The sequence below is a fragment of the Rosa chinensis genome, chromosome 3, assembly GCF_002994745.2.
Source record: "Rosa chinensis cultivar Old Blush chromosome 3, RchiOBHm-V2, whole genome shotgun sequence".
Classification (NCBI taxonomy): Eukaryota; Viridiplantae; Streptophyta; class Magnoliopsida; order Rosales; family Rosaceae; genus Rosa; species Rosa chinensis.
Window position 1 is genome coordinate 22,379,677 of NC_037090.1, and position 18,030 is coordinate 22,397,706.

The 18,030-nt window shown below is 37.8% G+C and overlaps 2 protein-coding genes across 2 annotated transcripts; one reads left to right on the forward strand and one right to left on the reverse strand.

Annotated features, from left to right (window-relative positions):
• Window positions 1-8,722: 8,722 nt before the first annotated feature.
• On the forward strand, window positions 8,723-9,324 carry LOC112194299 (basic leucine zipper 43). The gene has a single exon (XM_024334548.2). It carries the CDS (start codon window positions 8,728-8,730, stop codon window positions 9,322-9,324), a length of 597 nt encoding a protein of 198 aa, XP_024190316.2. The 5' UTR covers window positions 8,723-8,727.
• Window positions 9,325-10,998: 1,674 nt separating this feature from the next.
• On the reverse strand, window positions 10,999-11,661 carry LOC112194300. The gene has a single exon (XM_024334549.1). It carries the CDS (start codon window positions 11,659-11,661, stop codon window positions 10,999-11,001), a length of 663 nt encoding a protein of 220 aa, XP_024190317.1.
• Window positions 11,662-18,030: the final 6,369 nt, after the last annotated feature.

Genomic DNA, 18,030 nt, shown 5'->3' on the forward strand with positions numbered 1-18,030 from the left:
TGGATAATTTCCTGCAAAATCCGAGTCTGAGAATCCAATGAGTTTCAGATCCTCCACTTGCCTATAAACTAGCATGTGGTTTTTAGTTCTCTGCAGGTATCTCAACACTTTCTTCCCAGCTACCCAATGTTCATGGCCTGGATTAGATTGGAATCTTGACAAAACCCCTACTGCAAAAGACAAATCTGGCCTAGTGCAGACTTGTGCATACATGAGACTTCCTACAAGTCTGGCATAAGGCTTTGACTCCATATTTTCTTTCTCAACATCACTATTGGGACTTTGCTTCTTGGTTAACTTATCTCCTTTGGACATGGGAACTTCTCCAGCTGCACACTTCTCCATACCAAATCTCTTTAAAATTTTGGTAACATAATTCTGTTGAGACAAACCAAGTAGTCTCTGTGCCCTATCTCTTTTAATCTCAATACCTAGTACATAGGATGCTTCTCCTAAGTCTTTCATGTCAAAATTCCTTGACAGAAAACTCTTGGTATCTTTAAGCAATTTAATGTTACTGCTAGCCAAAAGTATATCATCCACATAGAGTACCAGAAAAATAAAATTGTTCCCAACAGTCTTCAAATAAACACACTCATCAACAAGATTTTCTGTAAATCCAAAAGTAGAAATCACAGAATCAAATTTCTTGTACCACTGTCTAGAAGCTTGTTTTAGGCCATAAATTGATTTTCTTAACTTACACACTAAGTTTTCACTTCCAGCTTGTACAAAACCTTCTGGCTGCCTCATATAAATCACTTCATCTAGTTCACCATTCAAGAAAGCTGTTTTAACATCCATCTGGTGCAGCTCCATATCAAAATGAGCCACCAAAGCCATGATTATCCTAAACGAGTCTTTTGTAGAAACTGGAGAAAAAGTCTCAGTAAAATCAATGCCCTCCTTCTGTGTAAAACCTTTGGCAACTAATCTTGCTTTATGTCTCTCTACGTTGCCATTTGCATCTCTTTTGGTTTTGAAAACCCATTTACAACCTATAGGCTTCTGGTTGGGGTCAGGTTCAACTAATTCCCAAACTGCATTTTGACTCATGGAATTAATTTCTGCTTCCATTGCTTGCTGCCATTGATGAGATTCACTACTTTCAATGGCCTGATTAAATGTAGTTGGATCATTGTCCTCTGCACAGTCCATTTCAATTTCTGCTTCTTGCAGATAAACAATGTAGTCACTCTCTTCCCCCCCATAAGTTGGTTTTCTTGCTCTCTGTGATCTTCTAGGCTGAGCCACTGGAGGATGGTGAGGTTCAGTTACTTGACCAGTTATGTGGTCAGTTACTTGACCAGGGACAGTTACTTGGTCAGTTACATGGTCAGTGACATGGGCAGTGACTTGACCAGGCACAGTTACTTGGTCAGTGACATGGGCAGTGACTTGATCAGTGACTTGGTCAGTGACATGGTCAGTTACTTGGCCAGTTACTCGACCAGGTACAGTTACTTGGTCAGTGACATGGTCAGTTACGTGACCAGTGACATGATCAGTTACATCTTGTTCTAAAGGCAATGCTACACTTATATTCTCATCTGACACAATTTCCTCAAAATCTGAGGTCAAATCCTCAAGGTTTGTATTGTGAACTTTTTCACTTAGAAAACTTGATGTGTTTCAAAAATTCTAGGTGAATGATGAGCAGAATATAATTTATAGCCTTTAGATTTATCTGGATAACCTATAAAATAGCAACTAACAGTTTTGGGGTCAAGTTTATTCAAGCTTGGATTATAAATCCTAGCTTCTGCATGACATCCCCAAACATGACAGTGATAAAGACTAGGTTTCCTGCCACACCAAAGCTCAAAAGCAGTATTTTCTATGGCTTTGCTAGGTGTCCTATTGCAAATATAATTTGCAGTTTTTAAAGCCTCACCCCACAGAAATTTAGGCAAACCAGTTGTACACATCATACATCTAATCATGTTCAAAAGAGTCCTATTCTTTCTCTCTGCAACACCATTCTGTTGTGGATTATAGAGTGTTGTGTATTGAGCTTTAATTCCATTGTCTTGCAAAAACAAGGCAAATGGACCCTTTTGTTGGCCGGATTCAGTGTACTTTCCATAGAACTCTCCCCCTCTATCTGACCTCACTGTTTTGATTTTCTTTTCCAGTTGATTTTCTACCTCAGACTTAAAGATTTGAAAGGCTTTCAATGCTTGTGCCTTTTCTGAAAGTAGATAAATATAACTGTATCTAGAAAAGTCATCAATGAATGTGATAAAATACACATTCCCACAGATAGTTTGATGCCTAAATGGTCCACATATATCAGTGTGTATGAGTTCTAATAAATTTTGGCTTCTATATGCAGTCTTCTTTCTAGTATTAGTTATTTTTCCCTTAAAGCATTCAACACAGTCTGTTAGATCAGAAAAATCAAGTTCATTTAGGATGTTGTTTTTCACCAAAATTTTCAGCCTCTCTTTTGAAACATGGCCGAGTCTTCTATGCCATAAAAATGCAGACTTTTCATTTAGTTTGGTTCTTTTAACACCTGTTAAAGTGTTAGTACTGTTTGTGTTATTTTCAACAAGTAAAATTTCTTGTTGAGCCATTAAACAATTTAACTGTAAATAATCATTCATAATAACACCAGAACCAATTTGAACAGAATTTTTAGAAATAAGAATTTCATAACTATCCATAACAAGTCTACTACCAGATTTTACTAAAAGAGAAACCGAAACCAAATTCCTTCTCATGGAAGGTACATAAAAAACATTATCCAAAACTAACAATTTTCCTAATCCTAAATCGAGCTTTAAGGTTCCAATAGCCTTGACTGCCACTCTCATGCCATTGCCTACACACAGGTTCACTTCATCACTTTTTGGGATTCTCCTCCTTATGAATCCCTGCAAAGAATTAGTAATATGAATAGGTGAGCCTGAATCTATCCACCAAGACTGTGGTTCAACATTTATAAGATTAATTTCTAAAGAAAAAACTGTATTAGAAAAAATCTTACCCTTTTTGGCTAACCAATTTTTATAGCCAGTGCAGTCCTTTTTCATGTGTCCTACTCTTTTGCAAAAGTAGCACTTGAACCTATATTGCCTATTTTCCTTGGCCACTACAGCTGTTGAACTCTTAGTTATGGCTTTGATAGGCTTGAGCTTATTTTGGGGGTTTTTCCTTTTAGGCTTCTCAATGAGGTTAATGGTTGTAGCAGGTTCCTTTTCTTCCTTGATCCTAGATTCTTCATCCAGACAGATGGATATAAGTTCATCTAGAGTCCAGTTTCCCTTTTGAGAGTTGTAACTGGTCCTAAGATGACTAAAACTGTTAGGCAAGGAATGTAGTGCATAATGCACTACCTGCTCATCCCTAACCCCCATCAAGAGCTCCCTGAGTCTGCCATTTATATTGATCATCTTCATAATATGCTCTCTAACTCCCCCTGAACCCATGTACTTCAAATCATGAAACTCCTTGGTTAGCCTAGCAGCTTCTGCCTTTTCACTTTCTTTAAACTTAACACCTATGAGTTCCAAAAATCTGATGCTAGCTCAGGTTCTTCTATACTTCCTCTGACAGTCTTGGACATAGAGGTACGAATGAGGTTCTTAGCCATTCTATTGGATCTATGCCACTTCTTGTAAAGATCAGTTTCCTTCTTAGTGCTCTTTTCAGTTAACTCTTCAGGTTTGTCCTCAGTGAAGCAATAGTCTATGTTCTCATGCATTCCCATATAGTTCTCTACAGAATCTAGCCAAGCTCTATAGTTGGTTCCAGTTAGCATCAAGACACTGTTCAAGTTCATGTAAGAGTTACCTAAGGAGCAAAACAAAAATTCGTGTGAGTTCTCAATTTGTAAAGAAAATAACTTTAAGTTTTCTGTGTTTTATTTAGCTTTAAGCAACCAAAACAAGAACATACAGAAAACCTAAACAATCCATACTTGCATTCATATCAGTCCATAACCAAAAATAATGTTAAGCAACACTTTTGAGCAGAAGCATAACATCCTGGAGTTCTTTATCAATATACCATGTTCAATGAAAACAAGTTATCCAAAGAAATTTATCCACATCTTTAGACTGAAGAAAAATTTCTAAGTATCCGTATTTATTTTCATCAAGCACGCATATTGCTGTTTTGTATTCTAAAACCATACTTGACCACTTCTTTGGAAGATAAAACTGAAGCATAGTTTTAAAACACAAAACACAATTTCAGTTTTGTTACTCGATCAGTTACGTGGTCAGTGACCTGACCAGTTACGTGGTCAGTGACCTGACCAGTTACGTGGTCAGTGACCTGACCAGTTACGTGGTCAGTGACCTGACCAGTTACATGGTCAGTGACCTGATCATTGTTTTCTGCCAACATCAATGAAGAATGCTTTGTGCATCATAATCACTTATGCCAATAGAAAACCACAAAACTCATGAGCTTTTAACTTTATATTCTACCCAGATTCATCCTTGTAAGAAAATTAAGCTCTCGTATCTGTCAATTTTAATAATGTGTAAAAAATTCTGGGAGATTTTTTGTTCTTCATGCAATTTTTACACAATCACAGATACAATACCATATCAACAATCAATTCATCATGCATATTCAAGCACAATCAAAATTGTTTGGATTCCAAGAAACCACAGAACAATCAAGAAATTGTAAATTTCATCCGGTCACCATCTACTCTAACCTAACGCACGCCGGGAATGCAACTAATGTTCTTGAGCACAATCAAAATTCAATTATCATGCTATGAATCGAAATCAATTTCCATAGAAAAACCTGTTTTTGCTTTTTCCCCAATTTGCTGCTAAAAATCACAGCGGAAGTTTGAATTTGATAATTAACCAGATGCAGCAATCGACTTAAGTAACTTACTTTGATCAGTTACATGACCAGTTACATGGTCAGTGACTTGGTCAGTTACTTGACCCGTAAAGCAAAAACCTTTTTTTTTTTTTTTTTTTGTATTTGTTTTGCAAAACCCTAAAACAATTTTGATATATGTGAGCCTATGCTCTGATACCAATTGTTAAAACCATATACATGCTCACAATATATGCACACAATTATAAAAGGGATTAAGGCTTACCTTCAGCAATCACTGGCATGGATTCCATCTTATGCTACAAACACGAACACTGAATATGGCCTTCTGTTACTTACCAACTTGCTTCTCAATGGACAGAACAATATGCAAAACGTCGGTAGTAATCAAGGACCAATTCATCTGTATATATAGGAGACTTAACCCTCAAGAAGCTTCCCATTAAAGCTATCCATATCGGTTTAGGTTTCCTAGTTAGATTCTTAATGTAACACTTCATTGTAATCTTTCTTGCAGACTAAGAATAGGATTACTTACCTTAATGAATAGATACACTGCTTCATTAAGTTACAAGTATTGATTTACTGTTTGTATCCATGTTAAACTAGGATTGATATTAAGCTAATCATCAATTACTTTATGATGATATGTGTTATGTCCATATTTGATCTTACATTACAGTTCCATTTACAGGGGCAATAAGTTTTCTTTGTGTTGAATCTATGTGGGCCTTCATACAAGAATAAATGTTAGATTTGTGCAAATCAATACAAACCAGGATCGAAGAAAATGCAACAGTGACACAACGCAACAATACTGAGAAGTTGAATACAAAACATTTCTAAACAAATGAACTAAGAAAATTAAAGGAAAATTGTCCAAAATCAAAAAACATATCCGATATATAGGGCTTTACTAGAGTCTCTTGAGTCTTGAGGTAGAGCTTTAAGTTGAGAACCTTTATTTAGACTGAAAATCAAAATCCAAACACTCGATCCTCTGCGGCTCTACTTGACTGCTTCTTCAATGGGGTCTTGGGGCTCCTCAAACCCAATACAAGTACTCGGGACTAAGAGAGTATGGCTGAGAGATTTTAAAATGCTGGAGGCCAAGAGTGAGAATGACAGAGAGCGTGGAGGAGGGAGGTGGAGCGACGACTGAATCTCAGCTTCTCCTACAGAGGTATGCGCAAGGTAGGGATTGATAAAGTTCAAGAATTTGAGGTGAGTTTATGGGTTTTGAATCTTTTGGTCGAGAAATGAGTTTGAGTTTTTAAGTCTTTAAGAGATAGAGGGAGTTCTTAGGGTTTTGTTTTTAACTTTCTAATTTTCTAATTTTCTATTTTTCTAAGCTTGAGTTGGATAAGGCAGGTATTGAGTGGTGTATAATTAGATAACCTATTATCAAATGTGAATTATATCTAATTACCTATTGCTAAAGACTAGTAGTTCACTAGCTAGTTCGGTTCCGCACAAATTAAAAAAACAGGCACCAGATTCAAATTGTAATACTTGTGTGAAGAACCGAACCAGAGAAAATATAGGTTAACATTTTGTGGAACTGAACCGAATAGGATTTTTTGGTGCGGTTTTTCCGGTTTTGCAATTTCAGATCTCAGGCCTACCTTCAAGTTTCAAAATTACTTGAAGGATTCTTCTCCTTGAATTAGCAGGTTCCTTTGTAATATTGTAGGTCTGAATTAATATTCATTTCTTCTAAAAGAAAAAAACATATTTTTTAAATGACAAGAATATAAAAAAGATAAAAATGTGAAATAGAATACAGAGAAGAAATAACGAAGTTTGAAAAGTCTCTTAGAGTTTAAGCTAACTTTTATAAGAATGATCCCATTGATCACCAAATTACAATGCATCCAAAGAGTGAAAATGAAAATGTCTCTAAACGATGTAAGAATGTACATTGACAATGTGCACAAATGAAAAGATCTTTCCTTTTTTATAACAAATAAATAAGCACCAAATATTCTTTTTGTAATTCATTGATAAGAAATAGGTTTTAACCATTTCACTTTATTCATTTCTTTCACTTCACATGTTTCATATATAAAAATCACAACATCTTAAAGTTGTATAAGGATTAAGGAACAAGGATGTCATTTATGATCAGATCTCTAACCCAAATCGAGGGTACTTGGGGAGAAACCAGGTAACTTGCGGTAAAATTGAGCAAAAGGTATAAATGGTATCGTGATCTCTTTAAATTTATCTTTAATCAATCTTGTCCATACAAGCGTAGATAAACTAAACCTCACGCTTTGCTGAGAACTTGTATAGTGTGGCCTATTTTAATCAAAAAAAAAAAAAAAAACAGGACTCTTTTAGGAGAAACTGGGCATGATATTGGAATGCAAACTAATGTGTTTTGTTTCTAGGTAGTGATAGCTTAATTATATATGCTTCCTCTTTTTGTAAAGTGCATGCAACCCCAACTCTCTTTGTTTCTTATGTACAGTTTGTGCTGTGTTTAGTGTGATATCTTACAAGTCTTTGTTGTTATTTTTGATGGTTTCTTTACCGCATGGTTTTTCTTCTGGATTAGGTATGCATTCTGTGGATTGAAAATTGTTACACATCCTGAAATACATAAAAGGCAAAGTGGCAACATTTTGAAGAATATTTGATCTATAACTAGGTCAAATTACTTCATAAAGCAACATATTGTTTGACACACAATTAACATGGCAAAGATTAATTAGATGATAGTTAATCTCTCTGTTAATGTTCCATTCACACTTTAAATGCTTTGTGTTTATTGCTCACCCCCAAAACAAAGTAATGCGATTTTTGGAAATGTTTTAGTAATATGATTCTGCAATTTAAGTAAATACACTTGTTACCTCGCAAGTTATTCAACAAAAAGTTTCCATAGATATTAAACTTTAAGGAGCACATACTTGTGTGAATTTATCCACTTTATTGCATATTCCTTTTCTATATATCTATCTTCCTTCTTTGGAGCAATTTTAGTAAAAACCATAAAAGCACACCAGTTGGTGCTAATTGTTTAATGTTGGTCAAAACATTGGACACATTTTGAAGATAATTATTAGAGTTTCCAACTACCAGAAGTCAAATAAAAATTTATGTTCATGTAACAATTTTAGCAAAAAGAACAAGATGGTGCCCATGAATTATGTTTTCTTCTTCAATTCTTTTTCGTTTTCCTGGAAATGTTTTGTTTGTTTCTTCTTAATAACATCATGCACTCGTACTGGGTTCATGAAAATATATATATATATATATATATATATATATATTCATTTGTCTCAAAAGTACTAGGCTTACTATCGTTTGAATACACTGAAAACGGATCAAACCTTGACTTAATATAATTCTAACCTATTTTCTCACCTTCCCCAAAAGGAGACTTAATTTGTATGTATAGAGTTCTATGCTTTAGTCATATTTTCACATTGTTATGAACCATTAACACACAAAGTACCTTTGAAGCCTTTCAGTAATTTCAAGATAAACCTTATCATATTCTCCATGAATTCCTTTCCCTCATTTATAGCAAATCCTAGATTCTATGTTAAGCACCATTACTAGAGACGTTCCAAGTAAGTAATCTAATTAAGCCATCCCAGAATGAAATTGAATGCTATCACCTACACTCATCAAGTCGTTTCACAATTGCACGTAATATCCTGGAAAGAACATATCTCCAGGTATTGCCTTGAGATATTGTTGATGATCTTCGTGTAAAAACAGAAAGCCGACTGATTACGTCCTTGCATCAATAAATCACAATCACAGTAAAACTCTCTTAGTACCGTGAAGGCCAAGAAATGTATGTATATAGTTCCTATCTCACTAAAAAATTAATTCACTCTGGTTCTTTCCCTAAAACCCATCTAAGATTTCTCTCTTTTCCTCTTTCCCTCAAAGTTCTTCATGGATGCAAATGAATCAAAGGGAAACCATTACTTACGTAATCAGGTTCCTCCATCTCAACTTATCCCAAGTACCAAACAATCCCGTCTTTACTCAAGTCCCCAAAATATGCAGGAAGTTGAAGTTGCGGAGAACCATTCACTTCTATCCCTTCAAAACCCTACTCACAATCCAGATTCCGTAACATTTTACCCGACTCGGATTTTCTCCACGTCTCATATCCATGATTTTTCGTCGAACGCCTCTTCTCTTAACAATGACACTGTTTTTGATGAAGCAGCTGCTGCCGGGGAGCAAGGCCTTACCTATGAAAAAAGGATCAAGAGAATGATTTCCAACAGGGAATCTGCACGAAGGTCACGAATGCGGAAGAAGAAGCAGATTGAGGAGCTGCAGTATCAGGTGGACCAGCTCCACATCACAAATCGTCAGCTCTCCGAGAAGCTCATCCAACTGTTGGAGGGAAATCAACAGATTCTCCAGGAGAATGCTCAACTGAAAGAAAGAGTTTCATCGCTTCAAGTCATCCTTTCGGATCTGATATCACCTCTGCAGCGAAATGCGGAGATGCCACCACCAACACCCAAATCGACTTAGAGGCCAAGCTTCAACAGCTCCATGTGTTATAGTACAGGTACATATACTGTTTGCTTTTTTCCTTTTCTTTCATTCACATATAAAGTATATGTACATGAATCTAAGTTTTTAAGAGATAAATGTAACTTATTAACTATACGGTTTATGAAATTTTGTATGTCATTCTATAATTTCAGTCCATTTGCTTCTGTGATTTGTGAACATGCAACAGCATGTTTATTAATTAATTATGCAAAGTATCCTATAAATAGGTTCTGGAAAATCTAAGGAAACACCGAAACCACCATATATAGGTCAATCATTTCTACTTGACTGGATGCTTCCCATTTGATAAGTTAAGAAAGGCTGCGACTGTTGTAGTAGAAGTTGGCTGCTGCATGGTTTGGCTTCTAAACCCAGTTCACCTAGACAAACTACAAAGAGGAACTAATTAACATGATTAGCTTCTGTAACAGCAAAAAAAATCCAGTTCATATCGATCATCTAACTATACATTGACAAGACGTGAAGTACGTAATCAACAAAAACAACTGATATCAGTCATAACCTTGCATCGAACTGAAATATAAATAAACGTCAGACTGGATCATACAATCAACAAAATGTGGAGTAACCAACAAAACTCAGATGCTTGGAACGCTACTTTCGTATTTTTAACAAATCCATCAGTGGCATACATATATATACACAATATGTCATATATAAACTGAGCAACAACAAACCACATAACTAATTACAGTTCTTTGGTTAGGTGAGGTCACATATGCATATCATCAATTAAGAACAACATAACTAAGAATAAATGGTAGTCAATTCGTGACACCATTATAAACAATTACAAATCTCAATCTTAAGCAAGCATGCATTGAGGAATCTAATTCCTCCTCATTGACAATCCATCTTCGATCAACTGATACTTTGCTCATCTATTCCAAGTAATCTTTCAAAAGCAACTTGTAGATTGCCTTTTGTTACATACGTCACAAAGAGTCCTAGAATGTGGTCTATCAAAAGTTAGAGATTGAACATTAGTTCTTTGGAGAACATATATGGACACGAATTATGTGAAATGATCATTCAGAAATCTACTGTGAACCATCTCAAGAATGTAAGGTAGGACGGGATGCAGCATGATCCAAGTGAAAGCTGCAACAAAATGAATCTATGGCCTCAATTCGTTGGCTAATTAGATGAAAAGTAACAACTAATATGAGGTAACAGAAATCTTTTATAAAAACTTTTTGTTGAGAAGCAAGAACAAATCAGACTTTTAAAAGTACCAATCTGTAGGAATGTATTGTTTCATTTACTCAAAACATGAAATCACCAGACAAAGCAGTGATATCAAAGACCTTTACTTTTATATTCATGTTTTCATTAAATTCTGCATTGGGAATGTGTAATACAAAAGGCAACCAAGACCAGACCACATACAACAGATTCATCTAACAAGGCCAATAAAACACCAAATTATCATCAAAGAATCAACTATATATTTCATCAGTCACAAGTTAATTTACATAAAGAGAGACTGAAAGAGATGAACAAGAACGTACAAATGTTGATCATTTTTTCTTTCTTTTCTCTTGAAATCAATCAACAACAACTGTTCATCTTTAGATTTTTTTACTAGCTAGGTTCTGATTGAAGCCACCACCAAGATTGATCAACTCTTCAAAAGACGTTCATAGCTTGAATAGTCGTTCTTGGCTTTTTGCTCATACTAGAATACTTGGCAGCAGTTCTCTTCATCTTCATAGCTTCAAGATTTCTCACCTCCAGAGAATTCAGATACTCTTTCCTCACTTTGTTCATCAGTTTGCTCCCTTTGTTGGGGCCAATCCTTTTATTGCCTGACGAAGAAGGAGGAGCCTTGTCCAAAACCCTCACTTGCCGGCTTTGTTTACGGGCGGCTTCTTTCTCATACAGCTTCTTCAGCCTTTCACTTACTTCTTTCTCAGCCTCTTCCACCCTTTTCGACTTGGCCTGATACAACTCCGACCACTTGGAACTCACTTTCCTGATCTTCATCTCCTCGATCACCTCATCAGTGGCTTTGCTACCGAAGTCTCTCTCAAAGAACTTCTTCCAAAGCTTATCGGTGATCGGAGTCAGGTCTGTGCCTTTTGTGCTCTTTTCGATGTGAATCAACTGGTCTTTGGAGCAGTGGGGTAAGACCTGATCGAGAAACTTGAAGTCCAGGTACCCAACATCCCCAAAAGAGTCCAGATTGTCTATTGCAATGGAGACCCAACGATCATCGAGACGTATCAACCTTCCCTTCTCCATTGTGAGGGTTGTTTTTCGAGTGAAGTGAGTGAGGTTTGTGGTTTCCATTTCCGCCTTATTTATAGGAAAATGAGGTCGGCTTGATGATTTCCTTTTCCTTGAGGGATAAGGCTAATTAAAGAGTAGTGATCAAGTAACTTTAATCCTTTTCCTTATATGAGAAGGCTTCTACGCCAGGTAATTAAATTACGGTTTCTGTAAATATACAGCTAATTAAAGATAATTTGAAGCCCAAAAGAAAAAGAAAAAAAGAACAAGATAACTGTAAAATAAAATAAGTAACTTGGCTCAATTCTGTAGCAACAACTCAAGAGTACTACTAACCATAATACCATATACAGCATGTTAGTAATGAGGAGTCCTATTGTCCCATATTTTAGATTTACAATGTATTTTTACCAGTAGACATTAGCAAAGTTTATAATGCAAGCTCTGTCATCTGATTTGGCTGTTTGATGACTGATGACTGATGTTTTATTTTCTTTCCCTGATTCTGCACGTGTTACTGTTTGTTGATAATTAAGTCTGATTTACGTACGAAGTCTAAGATCACTTTGTAAATCAATGCTTTCAAGTTGATGGCTGACATCAATAACATCCTATATATCTAGTGAAAACTTGTTGATGCTTTTAATATTATCCTTATTTGCTATCGAGCTGCTCTTAGCACGCTTTGCTTGCTGCAGCTATCGGATGTCTTTTCCCCGATCTGATCTTGCGACTATTCATTTGTGTGCTTAAAATATGTTGATAAGATTACTGGTTTATATTAGTGTGAGTCATCGTTCCCTATTAGGAATAGACTATAAGGGAATATATTGTTATAACTACTTACCTTGTATATGTTGTGTAGTACAGTAGTACACAATAGTTGTAGTACGATTGTAGTCTATTTATATACACCACAGAACGGGTGTAATTATATATCAGAAAATTTATTCTCTCAACCTTGTTCTATTTGACTTGGTATCAGAGCAAAGATCCGAAAAGGATTTTGTCTCTTTCTTTCAGTCTTTTCTCAATCTGAGGAAGGCAGTTGGTTTAAAACCCAGCTTTTTGGGTCAGTCTCTAAAACGACGTCGTTCAGACGTCCTTTTTCTCTCTGCTTCGTCTTCAGCGAAAGACTGCCATCCTTATCTCCAGACCCAGATCATTCCGTCCTCAGGTCGCCGGCTCTCTTGCTCAGACCGTCGTCTCTCTAGTCCAAACCGGCCTCGTCTCTTGTCCAGACCGTCTTCGTTTGCCTCCGTCTCCGACACCAAAGAGCGATCTCTCTAGTTCGTCTTCTCCAACCGTGCCTAGACTCGACCCAAACCAGTCCGGCCACCTGAACCATCTCCAGCCGTGCTCTAGTCCACGATGGTGCTCAGACTCGACTCAATCCGGCGTTGCTCTTCCGGTCGCTCGCCTCACTCTGTCAGACCAGCAACTCAGTTATTTCGTGAGTCTAACTCAGTCCGAGTCAACCCAGTTAACCCGGTCAACTCTGCTTCACTCGGTCAGCCCAGTCAACCCGCTTAGTCAACAACAGGTTACCTTAAAAAATAAAAAAAAGGGTTTATGTTATTGTTATTTTGGAGCCTTCTGTTCTTATTTCCGCTGCATACTTTGAGACTTGTGTGTTTTTCTTTTGCTACTGTACTATTGCAATGGGTGGTGATGAAAGTGGAGGTCAGAGTTCCCAAATTAATGAGGTCCAAAAGGTTGAGGTTTCTGTCCGAAGTTCAGACGGTGGTTCTTTTGGGGGTACAAAACTCAATGGTACCAATTTTTGAACGTGGAAGAAGATTATATCTGTCCATCTTCGGGGTATACACAAGATGGGGCATGTGACTGGAACGACTAAAGCTTCTAGTGAGGAGGATGTGGATGCCTATATTAAGTGGGAGGATGATGATGGATCTGTGATCACAATCTTGTTCAAAGCCATGACTGAAGATGTGCTACAGTTGGTGGAAGAATGTGAGACTGCTGAAGCAATATGGAAGACATTAGGGGATCTGTATACAAATGAGTCTGATTTTATACAGGTTCATGAATTGATGTGCAAAGCTGCTAGTATGCAACAGAATGGGCAACCAGTAGCTGTGTATTTCACCAAGCTGAAGAATGTATGGGCTGAAATTGATCAGAAGCGTCCCTGCAACATCAAGAACCAAGAAGATCTTGTGTGGTACCAGAAGGAGAAGGAACTGGAAATGGTTCATGTATTCTTGAGATTGCTTGATAAGAAGCATAGCAGTGCCAAGGGAGAATTGCTCAGAATGACCGACCCTCCTAATTTGAACACAGCTTTTACATACATCCGCAAGGATGAGTCTCAGCAGGAAAGTGTTAGACATGCACAGGTTGAAGTCACCGGCATTCAGGCCAAGTCACCGTCACCTTTCCTTCAGCATCAGAGTTCAGCCCCACTTCATCAGCAAGGTTTCCCACAAGGCTTCACCAACCGCTCCCGTCCTCAATGTTCTTATTGCAACAACCTTGGGCATGTTCGAGAGACTTGTTGGAAGTTGAACCCACACCTTAAACCTAAAAAGCAAAGTTATCGTCCTAAGGCAAAAGCAGTTGTTGTTCAATTGGTCCAAGAACCAAATTTCTATGCAGTGGCTGGCCAAGATCATCATACAGCAGGTAGAGCTACTCCTACAGCTTCTATAGCTGGTCGAGGTAAAATTGGTATGGCTTTAAAGGTTTCTAACTTTTTTGATTCTGATACATGGATTATTGATTCTGGTGCCTCCGATCATATGACTTATGACAAATCATATTTTACTGAATTGTCTTCCCCACCAGTGTCCTATGTAACCAATGCCAATGGTGAGGCCTTTCCTGTGTTAGGGTCAGGGTCAGTTCGTATTACTCCCACCTTAGAACTTCATAATGTGTTATATGTGCCTGACTTTTATCACCATTTGATATCTGTTCCCCAGTTGAATACTGAGTCTAAATGCTCCGTAACCTTTTATCCTATGTATGTGATTTTTCAGAATCTTCTCACCAGGGAGATAATTGGTCGGGGGTATCTGAGGGGCAGGTTGTTCCATATGGATCAGACATACGCAGGAGAGAAACCAGGAGCATAGTCCCGTGTCGCATTGACTTTGAGTTCTGATAAGCTAAGTGAAATTTGGTTGTGGCATTGCCGTTTAGGGCATCCCACTTTTAGTCTTATGAGAAAAACCATGCCTACTTTCTTTATTGGTGTGGATGAGTCTATTTTACATTGTGAAACATGTGTTTTGGCAAAGAGTCATCGTGCTACTTATTCTCCTAGTCTTTCTAATAAAAGTGTTAATCCTTTTTAGTTGATTCATTCTGATGTTTGGGACCTTCTAGAGAACCCATTGTATCGGGTATGAGATACTTTGTGTTGTTTATTGATGATTGTATGAGATTGTCATGGGTTGCTCTTCTTAAAACCAAAGATGAAGTATTTCCATCTTTTCAAACCTTTCGCACTCTTGTTCAAACACAATACCATAGCACCATTAAAGTCCTTCGTTCTAATAATGGGGGAGAATATGTTAATCATGTTTTCCAGGAGTTTTTCAAAACCCATGGGATTGTTCACCAAACTACATGTCCACAAACACCAGAGCAAAATGGAGTGTCTGAATGGAAAAACTGTCATTTACTTGATATGACTCGTGCCCTTCTCTTTAGTGCTCATATGCCTAAGTATCTTTGGGGAGATGCTGTACATGCTTCCTCCCATCTTATCAATCGTCTCCCATCCAGTGTCCTTCCGGGAAAAAATCCATTTGAGGTTCTTGCATCTCATGTCTCCTTACCTTCATTTCATAATCTTCCAGCTCGTGTCTTTGGTTGTGTTGCTTTTGTCCATGTCCCTAAAAACCAAAGGTCTAAGTTGGATGCCTGGGCACTTAAGTGTGTGTTTGTTGGTTATGGAGGCTATCAGAAGGGGTACAAATGTTATCATCCACATACCAGGAAGTACTATATCACTATGGATGTTACTTTCTTTGAGGACATGAGTTATTTTTCCTCTTCGGATACAGCTCTTCAGGGGGAGAATTCATATTTTGAAGAGTTGTATCATGGAAAGGGGGAGGAATCAGAAGAAGAAGGAGAAGTCACACAGCCAGGAGGTATTTTGACGGATCCAGTTGAGACTATTAGCACACCGCCTCCAGCAGCAGAAGCTCCAGACATCCAAGCACCAGTCTCCATCACTCATAATAATGTTGAAGACACATCTGCCCCTCCTACCATCGCTTCTACCCCTGACCCACAACTTCCTGGTACTGAAGATCACCCATTTGAGGTATGTCGATCCACTGATACTAGTAATAGTGAGTCTAATGTTGAGCAATATGTGTTACCACATATGACCACTCGAGGTCAATCAGCCAAAAGATATGAACCTACTCTTACTGCCAAATCAAAATACCCAGTAGCCAACTATATGTCCACTAAGAGGTTGTCTAAGTCATATGAATCATTTGTGAATCAAATATCTGCTGTATCAGTACCTAACAAAGTGCAGGATGCATTGGGGGATCCAAAGTGGAGGAAGGCAATGGATGAAGAGATGGAGGCGTTGCAGAAGAACAATACTTGGCAACTTGTGCCTCCACCACAAGGCAAGAAGGCTGTAGGTTATCGTTGAGTGTTTACCGTGAAGCATAATGCAGATGGATTAGTGAATCGGTACAAAGCACGCCTTGTAGCAAAGGGGTTTACTCAGACGTATGGTATAGACTATGATGAAACTTCTGCTCCTATTGCCAAGATGAATACTATTCGGGCTCTGCTCTCATTCGCTGCTAGTTTAAACTGGCCACTCCGACAGTTTGATGTCAATAATGCATTTCGTCATGGAGAGTTAGCTGAGGAATTGTACATGAGCCTTCCACCGGGGTATGCAGTTGCTTCTCCTGGTGATTTTATATGCAAATTAAGAAAATCTCTGTATGGCCTCAAACAGTCACCCCGTGGTTGGTTTGGAAGATTTTCACAGTTCATATGGAAAGTTTGTTACAGGCAGAGCAACTCAGATCATACCTTGTTCCTCAAGCATCAACAAGGGAAGGTAACAGCTCTAATTATTTATGTGGATGATATGGTAATCACTGGTAATGATACTGTTGAGATGGATAGACTGCAGAGACAGCTAGCTTCTGAGTTTGAGATGAAGGACTTGGGTGAGCTTAAGTACTTCTTAGGAATTGAGGTAGGCAAGGGGAGAGAAGGAATCTATCTGTGCCAAAGGAAGTATGTCCTTGACTTGCTGACAGAGACAAGTTTGTTGGATTGTAGACCTATTGATACTCCTATTGAGCATAACCATTGTTTAGCTGAGTATCCGGATCAGGTACCTACTGATCGAGCTCGCTATCAGAGGTTAGTTGGGCGCTTTATTTATTTGACTCATACTAGACCAGATGTTGCATATGTAGTGAGTGTGGTGAGTCAGTTTATGCATAATCCAAGTGAGAGTCACATGGATGCTGTTATGCGAATTCTGAAGTACTTGAAGTCAGCTCCAGGAAGGGGAGTACTGTTTTCTAAACACAACAACATTCTTGAGGTTTATGGCTTCATAGATGTAGATTGGACTGGAAATATCATAGACAGAAGGTTGACATCAGGTTACTTTACTTTTGTGGGAGGTAATTTGGTTACATGGAAGAGTAAGAAACAGAAGGTTGTGGCACGTTCTAGTGCTGAGGCCGAGTATAGAGGTATGGCTCAAAGAGTGTGTGAATTGTTGTGGCTAAGAAATCTGTTACGTGATCTGGGTTTCAATCTCAAAAATACCATGCAGTTGTATTGTGACAACAAGGCAGCTATCGACATATCACAGAATCCAGTACAACATGATCGTATTAAGCATGTGGAGGTTGATCGTCACTTTATAAAGGAGAAGCTAGATGCCAAAATTATTAGCTTTCCTTTTGTTCCAACTGAAGAGCAACTTGCAGATGTACTTACCAAAGGAGTTTCTAAGAAGGCGTTGTATGACTCACTAAGCAAGTTGGGCATGGTTGATGTATATGCGCCAACTTAAAGGGGAGTGTTAGTGTGAGTTATCGTTCCCTATTAGGAATAGACTATAAGGGAATATATTGTTGTAACTACTTACCTTGTATGTAACGTCTCGAACCTGAATTTACCAGTTTACGAGTCGTTCGATGGGTAAACGACATTTACATTTACTTTCTGGCTCTGTTTCGATATTTTGGGGGGCCCTAAAAGTTGACTTTTTGTTCGGGTCAAAATTTGAGAAAATGTTCTTCATGAAAGTTGTAGAGAACGTTAAACCGAGTGCGTGCATATGTGGTACGCAAAAATCAGAGTTTGTATGCGAAAGTTATAAGCGAAATATGAAAGTTACTGTTTATGGTAGATTGATATAAATTTGAAAAGCTACTGTGGCCGGGTAAGTTTTCT